This window comes from Diadema antillarum, unplaced genomic scaffold (genome assembly GCF_040938485.1).
Source record: "Diadema antillarum isolate AM-2024a unplaced genomic scaffold, OU_Dant_1.0 seq00000856_RagTag, whole genome shotgun sequence".
In the NCBI taxonomy this organism is placed as follows: domain Eukaryota; kingdom Metazoa; phylum Echinodermata; class Echinoidea; order Diadematoida; family Diadematidae; genus Diadema; species Diadema antillarum.
This window is the reverse complement of record NW_027271727.1, coordinates 168,757-183,089: the sequence shown is the minus strand read 5'-3', so window position 1 is coordinate 183,089 and position 14,333 is coordinate 168,757. Positions and strand designations below refer to the sequence as shown.

At 37.6% G+C, this 14,333-nt stretch overlaps 1 protein-coding gene across 1 annotated transcript in view; it reads left to right on the top strand.

Moving 5' to 3' along the window:
• Window positions 1-7,254, top strand: part of LOC139740511 (acyl-CoA 6-desaturase-like) — a 32,653-nt gene extending 25,399 nt beyond the window's left edge. The window contains exons 9-13 of the mRNA XM_071651103.1: window positions 529-626; window positions 1,919-2,015; window positions 3,542-3,621; window positions 4,461-4,586; window positions 6,735-7,254. Of these exons, the coding sequence (XP_071507204.1) occupies window positions 529-626; window positions 1,919-2,015; window positions 3,542-3,621; window positions 4,461-4,586; window positions 6,735-6,807 (474 nt within the window). The 3' untranslated portion in view covers window positions 6,808-7,254. The remainder of the gene's footprint in view (window positions 1-528; window positions 627-1,918; window positions 2,016-3,541; window positions 3,622-4,460; window positions 4,587-6,734) is intronic.
• The last annotated feature ends 7,079 nt before the right edge of the window (window positions 7,255-14,333 follow it).

The window sequence follows — 14,333 nt, the reverse complement described above, 5'->3', positions numbered from 1 at the left end:
AATCATGCTTTACATGTATGTTTGCCTGTATACATCTCTTTGACGTACCACTTAATAGAAATATAACTGTATGTCTTGTTACAGTGATGGACAAAGTAATTGTAAATATAACATGTATACTGACAAATCAACAGGCAAACACACAGAAGAATGTTCACTCTCTGACGTGTCAATTCAACACAGATACATTCTTGGTATATGTACAAGTGTTCATGTATTGAACATTTATGTTTTACCATAGTGTTTAACTTTCTTCCAATTTTGCACAGAGGCACTTACTAAATGTATGCTGCTGTGGTGTGACACCAGATCCAATCTTTATTCTCTCTTCTCTTGTTCAGCACCTTTTGACTAATTTCAGCTTGATTGTTTCAGTTAGTTTTATTTCAGTTTTATCGTACATAAAACATGAGCGCATTATTCACATTCAGTGTCTCAATGAAGTGTCGTTGATTTATTTCAGAACCTTGCCTTTAACTTGGTGTACTACGTTCAGTGTCACAATCAAGTGTCGTTGATTTATTTCAGGACCTTGCCTTTAACGTGGTGTACTACATCCGGTTCCTCTACTGCTACGTCCCTCTCATGACATGGTGGCAGCTGCTCCTCTTCTATGAAACCTTCCGGTGAGTATCCAGTGTGAGATACTGTAAAATCACAGAAATTTTCATGGTACATTAATTTTTGCGTATTTTGCACTAATTTTGGCTAGCATGACCTCTAAAACCTGTGAAAATATCTTCACAATTTTCTCTATATATTTTGAATGTATTCAAATTCATGAAATTCTTCCGTTGAGATGTTCTCATTGCAACTGATTGACAAATTGCTCTGCATTGATGTAAAATAGCACTGAATTGATCAGTGTTTTTTAGTAGTAGGAGCCATGATAAAAAATATGCACGCCCATGATTTTTTATCGTGGCTACTACTTAAAAACAGTGATCAATTCAGTGCTTATTTACATCGATGTAGGGCAATTTGTCAATCAGTTGCAATATTTTGAATGTGTTGACGATATTACACAGCACTAATTCAAGAATACACGAATATGTTTTTGAGCTGCTCAGCGCCAAAAATTAATCACGCAAAAATATTGACGTTTACAGTAAGCCTAGACTCCAACTCCAAGTAGTCTCAGGCTAGAGATGGACCCTCTAGCAAATAGGCAACTCTGATTGCGCAAACATGTGCACATCAAGAACATGAAGACTAAAAGTTGGGCGGGAGAAAGCTGAATATTAAAGCAGGAGAGAATATTGAAAGCAGAAGAACACACAGCTTGAGGAGGAGAAATTCAAACTCAAGCAGGAGAGCAGGAGATTTTGTGAAAAATAACCTTCATACATTCTTTTGTTTGAAACAGCCTCTCTGAAACACTTGAAGAATTTCCATTCTTCTTGTCAAATTCTTGCTAGTTTATATGAAAAAAAAAATATAGTCGGACCTTTAATTTTTTTATGTCTTGATGTTGCGGCAGTGTTTCTGCATTTTCATCTTGAGCAAACATATAAGCAAGTTTATAATCATGTGCCTGCATGTGTTTGTATTTTAAACAGAAAAATGATATATGCATTCATTCAGATGTTCGTACATGGTACTTTCCATTCCAGTTTAATTGAAGGATACCCCTTCAAAATTTTTATGGGTCAGAATTTGTGTTTTCCCATTGCTTTATTTATGGGTAGTAAGATGTGTAATTCTGATCCATGCCCCTCTGGTGACGGGTAGTACATTGAGATGAAATTTGATGGACTTGTAAAAGCTATTGGAAAGAGAGATGATGCGTAGCCTCGTACACCTAGAGTCTCGTCAGAATGCTAGCATCGATGTGCCTGCGGGAATCCAGTTTAACTACCACACTCCACAATTTCCCCCATCTTCCATCCCCCCCCCCCCCCCCCCTTGCACCAAACAGTGTGTTGGAGAGCATCTGGTTTACTTGGGTGTCCCAGTCCAACCACATACCGATGGAGATTGATGAAGACAAGGCACGACCGTGGCTGGCGCTGCAGGTGAGTACCCTATAACATGTGAAGGACCCACCCATCTCAAGTGCTCCTTATGCAGAAATGCACCTGTTAATTTTGTTGCAGTATTTAGTACTTAAAAAAAAAAAATCTATGCTGCATGATAGACAAGTCTACGATGTCATGAAAAGTATGTTTTGATTTATGCCTCACTGATCTTAAGCCCTGGTCACACATCGCTTCATGGCTTAATCACGGCCAAAACCCGTCTAAGAGTGGTCTCCCGTGAAGCAGACGATGTTGTTCGCGTTGATGTCGAGTGTAAGACGAGCTACGGTCGATTTATAGATGTGGCAGGACGTGGGAAAAAATCGGAATGACGTCGGACACGGTAAAAAGATTTGAACTGCTCAAAATCTTAGTCCGCGGACAACCACGGGTGGCACACGTGGTAAAGACATGCAACACACATATCATGAAACACACGTGATAATCTGTGTTCCGGCAGTGATTAAACTTGGGGAGACGCGGTTTAAGACGCGAAAGTTTAGCGGTCTGTCATGGGCAGAGCACGGTCATCTGACGCGTGTTACGCGTTGGTATCACGGGAAATAGCGTGTGTTTAGCGGCTTATCACTGACAAATTGATTTTTCCGCGTACATACACATGGCTGGACGTGGTTAGCCGTGCGTAGGCACTGCTTCAGCAGTGGAACAGCCGCCGACGGCCATACCCCGTACAGAGCACAGCCAAACCAAAATTGACCAAAAAATTACCACTTACCACGTCCACCAGGTTTTCATAACTTTTTGTACGACCGTAATTTATACGTGGAGTGCTGGTATCGGCAGTAGCAATATAAACTAGCTTCCATTCTGGTTTGCTAAGTTGGCCAAAGAGGTTATGCTTTTCTGGCGTTAATTTTCTGTTTGTTTGTGTGTCTGTCTGTTTGCTAAATAACTCAGAAAGTTATGAACAGATTTGGATGACAAAAGAAGTTGATAAATGACACAAAGAACAGATAATTAAAATTGACATTTTGGTAGTGATCCAGATCACCGTCAGGATGTACAGTTGTAGGACTATAGTATAGGATGGAAATCACAATATGGTTGGAAACGAGCTGCTTGGCAGAGATCTACACTCTCTGGCCAAAATTCAAGAAGGTGGTACAATTGAAACCATGGTTTAAAACATGGACAATGACCATGGTATTTTATGGGGCGCCAAGTGTGCATGGCCTATTTCATTACGAAATCAGTCTTTTCGTTGATGAAATAACCGCTTTGTTATGAAATATTGTTACGAAATGTAATATGTCATCAACGAAATGATCACTTTGTTAAAGAAATGGTCATTTTCGTAGACAAAATAACTGATTCCGTAATGAAATGGGCCACGCGAAACTTGGCACCCCATAAAGAACTACCATCTTTGTCCATGGTTTAAACTATGGTTTCAATTGTACCACCTTCATGAACTCGGGCCAAGGAGTGCTTTTCTAGTTCACTTAATGTACATTTGTGTATTTTGAATATGCATGCTTTCATTGACCTTTTTCTTTTCTCAGCTCCATGCTACATGCAACCTTGAGAAGAGCTGGTTCAACGACTGGTTCACGGGACATCTCAACTTCCAGATTGAGCATCAGTAAGTCTCTTCCACAGAACGCTCTTCAATCTCTGGCATGTACTGTACTGTGTCATACCTTCAGTCTGTTGTTTTTGACAGGACATAATAGGGAGCTTTAGATTTTAGACGCGCGGACGTTCAAAGGGGAAAAAAATGGTCTGAGTGTGCGTAGCAACTTGATGTGCGCTACTGCGCACACTCAGACCATGTTTTTTTCCCTTTGAACGTCCGCGCGTCTAAAATCTAAAGCTCCCTAATGAGATATGACAGCAGTAATGAATACATAGTTGGACAGAGGTATGGATAGATAGATAGACAGATAGATAAGATAGATAGATAGATAGATAGATAGATAGATAGATAGATAGATAGATAGATAGATAGATAGATAGATAGATAGATAGATAGATAGATAGATAGATAGATAGATAGATAATAATAATGATGATGATGATGATGATGAAACAGCATTTATATAGCGCCATTTATCTGTAGAAACATTCAAAGGCGCCCAGCTCCCACAAAATGTCACACATCATTCACAAAGTTGCTGGAAAATATAGGTCTTCAGTTCAGACTTGAAGGTATTGAGGCTGTTGTAATTCCAAAGCTGGACTGGTAGAGAGTTCCACAGACGTGTCGCAACAGGAGAGAAGGCTCTATCTCCATACATCTTTAGGCGGGTATTGGGAATATGGAGAGTCAGGCCAGTACAACGTAGTCCTGGTCGTTGCTGTCGTACACTGATAAGTGCAGACACGTAGCCAGGAGACAAGTTATGGAGAGCGTTATAGTAAGGTAAGCAGTAAGATCTTATACTTGTACTGAACCTGCAAGTACTTTTTTTTTCCCCCCAGCCTGTTCCCGACAATGCCTCGCCACAACCTGTTCCGCATCTCCCCCTATGTCAAGTCACTCTGCAAAAAGCACAACGTAGAATACAAAACCAAGACCTTGCTGGAAGGTTTTGCAGACATCATCAGGTAAAAAATAGCAATAATAGAAAATAGTAATGATAATAATAATAAAATGACAATAATAGTACTGTACGAGCTGAAATTTTCGCATACAGATATTTTTGCGAATTGCTAGAAAATAATAAGAATGATAATAATACACATGCGTACAACAGTATAAGGAAAATATAAAGAGAATTTCACAAAATGTTACTTTTTGAAAAAAGTACACATTTCCTCAACTTGTCACTGACATTATGTTAAGGGTAATATAATTCCCCCTGCCTTCTGAAAGAGGGAAGTCAAGCATTCTCTTATTATGGGAGAAAAGTAACAAATATGTTGAATTTTCTTTATATTTTCTTTATGTCGTTGTACACATGTGACATCATCAGCTGTAGTAGTCTTCTCATCCAGCAGTGACTGAGCAGGAACTTCAAAAATTCATTAACTTTTCAATGGATTGTCCGATTTTCCTCAAACTCTCACTGATGTGTTCTACTTATATTGCTGCATTCACTAAATCCACATGTCTATGAAGGTGGACTTGTCCTTTAAATGGGACTGCAGAGCTGAGGAAGAGTTTTGTTCTCCTGTTCTTGCTTTAAAAAGAAGCCAATAAAATATGTATTGCCTCGCTGTGATTCTTGTGAAGCATGTGAAGAGTAAAACCAAGAAGTGACAAAGAAAGTAAAAGACAGCAGAACTACCAAGTCTATCTTATCCTGAGAGAGGCTCCCTGAAAACTTATGCACAAAATGTATCTTGTCTTGTCCTAACACAAGAATACAAAAGTCTCCCTTATTGGGAATCCCTCCCCCCATTAAGGTGTATGTCTTTCATGTATTACGTGGATAAGAATCATCATGATTGCTCTTATGAAACTCCGTGATTTTAAAGTGGCAGTTTCGGCAGTCCTGCCGCAGACCTTGAACAGGATTACTAGGTCTCTGTTGGCATTGATGGAATGACATAACATGTGTTAATTTCTATATATGTGAGTTTACTCACCTCGTGATTAAATAGTCACTGTGATAGCCCCACTTGCTTTTTACATGGCATCAAGGTTACTGTGATCATTGCTGATGGCAGAAAGCAAAGTAGTTCTTCACTCCTTTCTTTAAGTGGGGGGATTGGGGTCAGCAGGTCATTCTTTCAAACAGTTGCTGTAAAATAATACTGTGTACACCATACATTTCGAAGTACGATATTTCACAAATAATGAGACTTGTGAGACGATTTCACAAGTGTATGAATTCTTGATTTAGAACCTTAGTGACAAATGAGAAGCAAGTATATTCCCATTCAGGATATAAATTAGTGATTTTCAACCCTGGAGACGATATTCATCACATTCATGTGATAGGATGTGATGTTTTACGAGTATTAGTTGACTTGTCAAATTCTATTACCAAAAAAAAAAAATAAATAATGATAATCGCAAAATCTACCACACATATAGTGTCAGTGTCAGTGGTGATGGTTACATATTGTTTGATGATGATGATGTTAAAGGGATAGTACAGTATTGGTGGAGATGAAAATTGGGCTTTTAACTTTTAGCGAGATACCAAGAAAACACTTATGAAATAGTACAGAGCATACCATTTTAAGAGGAATTCAAAGTTTATTTGATAAAAATCTGGTTTGGAATGACTGAAACATCCAAAAACAAAGTAAAACAAAGCGATCGTAATAAAGTGTGGGTCCCACACTTATTAGAATCGCTCTGTTTTGGATATCTCGGCCATTTCAAAACCAATTTTCATCAAATAAAAGTTGAATTCCTCATGGAATTACATGCTCTTTCATATTTCGTAGAGGTTTCTCATTATCTTACAAAAAAATGTTAGAAACCTGAAATAAGGTCTCAGCCAAAACTATACGATCCCTTTAACCCGTAGAGGACGGTTTGAGTTTGCTACAGCATGCATTTCCCTTAGACACCTGCCCGAGTATACTCAGGGACTCGTCCTCAAAGGGTTAATGATAATGATCATAATTGTAATGATAGTTGTCTTTGTCATCATCATCAACATAATAGTACCGATAATAACAGCAACAGCAACATAAAAATAATGATGATAGTAATCATGATTATAATAAGATTGATGATAATGGTAATGATGATGTCATGATGATTTTTTTATTGTTTCTGTGGCCATTTTCTTTCAGGTCCCTGAAAACCTCGGGCCAGATCTGGTACGATGCGTACTATCATCTACAGGATCAGTATGAAGAAAAATAACCATGAATTGCTGGTAAACTTAGCAGTGGGTGAATTATGTAATTTTAGAGTATGCATAGCGCAATTTTGCTTCCCAAATTTTGTACTTGGTTTGCTGTTTGTTCTGTTTCTTAAAGTTAGAGAACAAGTGTAATTAAATCAGTCAGAATTTGGTCCAGAGCATAATTAGGATGTGTTGATGATTTTTCTATAACAGCAAAATCTGTTCCAGTGCACTGAAGTACACTGAAAATGTATGTAATGTATGTGTTATTAGCATCATAACTGTGTAAATGTTGAGATCACTGTGGATTTTTTTTTTAATATATGTATAATTTTCTGGTCAACATTACTGAAGACTTGCATGAGCTGTTTTTATCTAGGATTTTGTAAAGAATAGAATGAGAATTTTAAAGAGATAAAATGTGCAGTAAAACATATCTAGGGAAGCTTGAACAATGCCATCACTCACCCAGAGCTGCAAAGTCTCCCTGATTCTGCAGGAGTCTCCTTGAAAATGTCAAACTCTGTTCATGTCTGAATAAGAGAATATTAAAATCTCCCTGATTTGGGAATTATTTTTGCCCATTGAAATGCATGTAACGCACAGATATCTCCCTGATTGCTGTGTGGAATCTCCCTGATTTGGATGTGGGAATGTTGGCAGACCTGCTCACCCCTGAGCAGACAAAATCAGAACAGAACAAAACACAGGCTTTCAAGTGGCCCTACTTTTCCTACTTTTTCCTACTTTTTTACTGCTGTCCCTACTTTTCCTACTTTTTTGCTCAAAATCCTGCTTTTTCCTACTTTTTCCTACTTTTTTGATGAAAAACCCCGCAAAAAAAAAAAAAAAAAAAAAAAAAAAAATGTGCAAGGCTACTTGAATAATTTATATTCAGAAATGATGAGTAGACTCTAACGCTAGTTGCAGATTCTTACTGGTGGGGAGAGCCTCTTCAGCATGAAAGAGGGATAACACACACCAATCAACCACAAGACTGCTGCCAGCCTCAGCTTTTGCTCCTGTGCAGATCTGATTGATCCCACTGATATTGCAGCCTAGGACTTGGAGCAGTGCTCAACCAGCTCTCATCATCGCTCAAAATTACCAGGCTCTCCCAGGAGCAAAAGTGAGGCTGAGGCAGCAGGGTTGTGAGTACAAATTAAGATTTACATGTAACATCAAGATTTCTGGTGAGTATCGACGAAAATTACTCCAAAAAGCCTGCACATGTCCTGACTTATTCCTACTTTTTTTTCTTTAATGCCCTACTTTTTCCCTCTTATGTCCTACTTTTTCCTACTTTTTAGAGATTTTGTTCCTACTTTATTCCTACTTTTTTACATTATCCCGCTTGAAAGCCTGAAAACACAAGCGGAGTAAAAGCATGTGATCCTGGATCTGAAATCTGGATAAGTAGCAACATACCCGTTTGTTACCTTAGGTTTATCATTTTAAAAGGAAAGCAGTGGCGTATCTATTATCTATCTAGGACACACATAGTGACATTGTCTGATGGGGGATTGATCCATTTACTGAGGCACTGCGATGCTCCAGTCTTCTCGTGAATGGCAAGGTGACAGAAATCAGGATGAGTTGGAGGGCTGTGTGAAACCCACACACAATGACAATTAAGTTTTCATCTCTCTGTGGCAGAGAAACCACACCAGCTGATGTGCTAACTAGCAAATGAAGCACAGTGAGGTATGTGAAGGGAACAAAGTCTTACAAATGTAACATGCTTTGTCACACGCTGGAATAGAGGCAGTAATTGCTGATGTGTTCTTAAGATTTTTGGTCCACGATTACTCTTGTCACCAAATACCAGTTGAAGGTGATATGGTGTGAAGTTGACTACAATTGACAGCTACTGCCCACTACTCACACGCCAACCCGACACTGCTTCTTGCAGGCTTCTATGAGTGACCTGTTGCTTGACTGTGTAAATACATGTATCTACTGTGCAGGTCTCATTAAGATATTGAAATTCTTTTATTTTGTGTTGTAATGCTGTAATTGAAATAAAGAACAGAAAAATAAGTGTTTAAATGTGTAACATGCCCCACACCCATGTTTTCCATGTTAGGAGCATGGGGGAGGGGGATCTACATGCAGAAATAGCCCTTTAGACTCATGGAAATGTGAAAGAAATATTCAGTTGTGGACTCTTCGTCAATACCTAAAAAATTAAGTCATAGTTGTAGCTGCAGTGTTTCCATTGTCTAATAGGATGAGAATAAGGTGGGTGGCAGATGGCCCTGTGCCTCTAACGCAACTGCAGTGAACACAAAGAATGGGTTTAATATCTCCATGCCTTGCCATCAATCTATACACAAACTTCAGAGGAATTTGTGTGGAATTTTAGACTGGCATGAGACATGTTGAAAGAAAATTTCTGCATAGATGTGATGTGGTGATTTAGTAAACTGTAGTGCTGTGACTATTGTACAGTGGCATTTTCAGCTGCATGTGTGTTAAAGATGCTAATTTTTTAACTTTTTGTTTGTTTGTGTGTGCCAAGGATTGTGGAAAAATGAAATAGGACATTTGATTAATGTATTTGTTTTCTGATAATTTCTCAGGCAAACTAAAATACTAATACCCAGAAACCTACTACCAGGTACATTGTTTGAAAGAATGAGGTGCACATGTGTTGTCTGTGATGAACAAAAATGTAAGTGATTCGGTATGCAACCGAAATATCTACCTTGATATAAGCCTGACATGGATCTGCAAGAGTACATTGTAGATTCTCTCAAATTGAGACACCACCACAAGCATTACCTCAAGTATTGGAAATAATGATGTATCAATCACCAAAGGGTTTATCGTACCCTGTGCCTACAGTTAACATTCAATCACACAGTGTTAGACTACTACGTGGGATAGAAAAATTACTTGTTACTCTTCTTTCTTTCTTTTTTTGTAGGCAACAGTGCCGGCAGTTTTCACTTTGTTGTTAACATGTACCTCTCTCAGAAATTTATCGTTTTTAGCATTTATACACAGCTTGAATGTTCTATGCATTTATGTTTATTAGTCTATTTTCAGACTTCAGGAAAGGAATTTGGACACCGATAGGCTTGCTTGAATACCAGCATGCAAGTTGGAGCATTTCAATATTTTAAGGGGATGTGGGTGTGGACTCAATAGACAAGATCGCTGGTTCAGACCCCAAGTGATGGGCAAACTTTCAGTCGGGATGTGTATGTCGCTCATGACACTGCAGTGTGGATAGGTTACCTCGCAGTGCTGGGGTATGGAAAATGCCAGGGTCCTCTGTGAAGAAGAGTGCTTTCACTCAGAGGCTGCCCTGGGCACACTTTTACAGGTTTCGGATCATTCAACATGCGACAAATGTACAGATAAAAGTTAGACCTTGTACAGAACTGTATGTGGGTTCAAAAGTTTGCGTCCTAAACTCATGAAATCTGTACTTTTGTTTCTCCTTTTTTTTTTTTTTGGGGGGGGGGGTAAGTTCTTATTCACATAATGCGACACACTGATGTCAAAGTTTTGAGAATCTTGGTATGACTGGCAATACATGAAGAGGGTACGTCATAAAGTTATGTTGCAGGACAGTTTGCTTATGGAAGCAATGAGAGTTCAATCTGTGGCAAGTAATATAAAGTAGTGTGTATTGAAGCAAGCTTTTGTGTAAAGAAGGATACACATCCACTGCTTTTCATATTTTTTAAGTGATTGTTATTTCTGTATTAATTATGTAATTCATGATCCAGTTTCAAGTTTTGACAATAGTTATGATGTGCTGAGATCTGACATGAAAAAATCTAGTTCTAGAATATTTTGTGCAAATGGTAATCATAAAAAGTCGTGGAGATATTTTTGTAACCTGATACATGTAGTTCTGATATACACCTATTTGTGCAGATGAATTTTATGATAGTTTTGGGCTCTTGATTAGAATATAGTAGAACTTTGTCATTCTGAATGACATTGTCATCCTGTTTGGTTGGCAAGGTACTGTATATGAATGAGTAGCTTTAATGTCAAAGCTTTACTAGAGAAATAGGCTTTAGCAAGATATAGTACTGTAGATGTAGTTAAACAAAGGAGAGATGGCAGGGGATCGGAGATGGTTTGTGAGAATGTATTTCTCATGATGAAAAGGCCATCTAGGTTCCATGGTAACAGATCCTCTGTCAAGAGAACTCTGGTGTTTGTAGAGTATTAATCCAACAGACCGAGATTCTGATTGAAAAGGTAGGAATATCCTAGTTTGTGTGATAAATGCCTTCACATATCCAGAATAAATCTTTGTTGCCAAAAGTGCTTGAGAGCATCATTAATCTGGGATTGTCACATAGAGGGAGACATTCACTATTGCCAATGAGAAAAAAAAAAATCAAAAAGAATACCTCACTACTATGTCATCGTGTTGGTCATGTTATTTGCTGTTCTTGACAAGTTTGCAGCCAGATAATGCTGGAATGATAGAAGCAATGATTAGAAAAATGAAAAACTTTGTGGCTGTTAAGATTGCTTTTATGTACCATCTCCATTTGTAGCAGTTGATATCCGTTTTGCAGACTAACACAACTCCATCACCCACATGTACGACAGAAGGGACGATTCCTTCTTTTCATGCCGAATGTCGCGCCTTGCTAACAAACTGTGGACTGCATGTTTAACAGTGCCAAAACATTGTGTCATCTGCATGCATTCATTTCTACGTTTTTCGCTAAAGTTGAAATTGTTTTAAGCAAAGCAGTTGGTAGGCGTCTAAGGTCTTGATTAGTACAGCAATTCTGTCAGAGTCATAAGTCTGCTTTTGATTGGAGACTAGATCAAGATAACATTGAAGCAGCTTTTTGTCTCTCTTCTTTTTCTAATGTGTTTATATGTTTTTGCCAACATTCAAGTGTTTGATTAACATTTTACTTTGTTTCTGTTTTATTTTGTTTTAGTTCTTTTGATAGTAACCCACAATGCCATGTTAGTGCAATTGTAAACCTTCACATGTAAGCTGTTGATGCAGCGCAATGTGCTAGAAAAAATGCAGATTTATATTGGGAAAAGTAAAGTTGACTGAATTCCTAGCATAGATTTCCTCTGTACAAAAATTAATTTCACACCAGTCAGACATTTGTGACGACACAAAGCATGTGATCTTTGTCCAGAGTGACAGTCGGCATTGCAGAAAGTCATGTGCGAGATTTTCATTCATGTGAGTACCAATATTTCAAACAGCCTATCATGTCAAGTAATTAATCTTTTTTATATGCTTTTATTCTTGTGTTGGTCATTTTATGTGACTACTTAGGCAAAAAAGAATTTTGCACATGTGGTGATTTTGTCAGTTGCCTCTACAAGAGGAGAATTTTCAAACATTTGGAAAGCATTTAAAGACTGTTGACCACTTGGTTTGTAATATGAGGCCCATACATGGTTTTAAATGTTGGTCATGAACAGCTACTGTCTTGCATGCATGGCAGAAAGAATAGCTTGATGTACGTGTTTACTGGATGGTTGATCTTGAATTTAATGAGACAAATGTGTGTTTGTAGTGTACTGTGTGATATGCTGTGTACAAGTTCTTTTAGAATTGGCGGACAGTTTTGGTGTCTAAGCAGATTAAAAAGACCCTTCAACTCCTATCTACAAGCATGCATATTTGATAGCGCAAAATAATGTGATTCTATCAGGGTTTACAAAGAAGTATGAATGTAGTGTTCTGTGGTGTTTTGACTTTTTCCCCTGTATTGTCATATGTGTATCTTACATTAAAAGTATGCAAATATGAGAGTCTGAATCTTTGGTGAAGGTTATGAAATATAATGTATAAAGAAGCAAAATATCCTTACAAATAAAAATCTCTTGTATAAGGCTATTTGATAGATTTTTTTTGTGTGTGTAATAAGAATTTACAACATTATGTCAGTAAACTCATCGTGTCTTTTAGCAGTGTATATTGTACTCTGTTTTGACATCGAGACAAATTGGCTCTCTTTTTTAAAATATATATAAAATAGTAATTTCAAATATATAATCTGAGAACCAAAGGGAGTGAAGTCATTTCTTTCTTTCTTTCTTTTTTTAATTTGCCTTGTAATAAATAAAGTTGTTTTTTTTTCTGTGTAAGTTCCAAGAAAAATAGTACTAACTTGTTCTAGCAGTAATGCAATGATTGAACACAAAAACATGGAGGGCATCTATAGTTTGTTTCCTTTTTGTTGTTGACAAGTAGGAGAAATGTGCTTGTTTTTGTGGAAGGGTAGATGCTATCTCCTTCTGTAGTGAAAAGAACAAAGTGGTTTGTAATGTATGTAAACAAAGTGTCAGATGTAAACACTGTGTGTGAAGGAAATGATTTGGTTGCTGTTGTTTCTTTCTGGTTCCTTAATGATCTTCGCTTCCATACCAAGAAAAGAATGTAGATATAAATGCTGTTAATGTGGTAACACACCTTTAAAGTTTTATTTCAAAGATGTAGGCAACCATGTTTGCAAATTTATGCTGATTATGTCCTTATACAGAGTAGCATGTATTAGAACATTTACTCCCTCTTCTGTTATCAATCTGAAAGGTATATGCAGAGATTTGTTCCTAAATTTATTACAATAAAATCAAGGAAATCTTAATTTTTTAGATAGAAACAGGTTATGGGTCATTATGGTAGTAACTGCAGTTATTACAGTGTACAATAAATTCAACTTATCAATATCAAACTTGCCCCAAGATCCCATTAATCTGGATGGTTTCATTTTGCAGCATTCATTTATGATCCATTTACCCATTTTGTGTATTGGGGACAAAAACTGGCAATTTGTCGATCAGTTGCTATGAAGACTGATATTTCTGTATCATGTTCAGTAATTTTTAATCCTCTGTTAAAATGACCTTGATGCCGATTGCAAAGCTCCGTAAAGATTGTATAGCCTTTCTTTTTTATTTTTTACTGTGATATTTGTCCAATTATTCTTGCAATGTTTGCATTGTAAACAGACTTTGGAAAAAATGACAGAAATAAATTTGATAGACGAAATCTCACAACTTTTCCCCGATATTCAAATGCCTTGTTCTTATTCCAGTGTGGTTCCTGATTGGATGTTCAACTCAGAACTAACTGAATACTGTGGCATTTCGCTGTTGGGGTGATGAAAGCTCGTTTCTTAAAAAGTGTTGAATGTGCAGGAGAGAAAAAAAAATTGCAGCCAAAGCACTGTAACAAATGGAATCACCTCTCCTTTGACATGCCATCCAATGGTGGCTTAATTTTGGGGATAAGACAGCTAGGATTTAGACAGGACATCATTTAAATGATGATCTGACGATTAATCTAAAACAGTGATTTTCACCAAAATTTGAGATACAAGGTCTTGTCACCCCACCAACAATATGCTACACACACACGCGCACACACCCAGATACTATCCATTTCATTTAGAGCTCCTCACTCTATGCAAAGGGTACATGTACTACCTTCAACTTCATAGGTTAGACCAAAGTCCTTCAGAGCTTAGAAATTGAGTTTATTCAAGTCTGTCTGTGAGCATACACTGAGCATGCACTCATCTAGTGT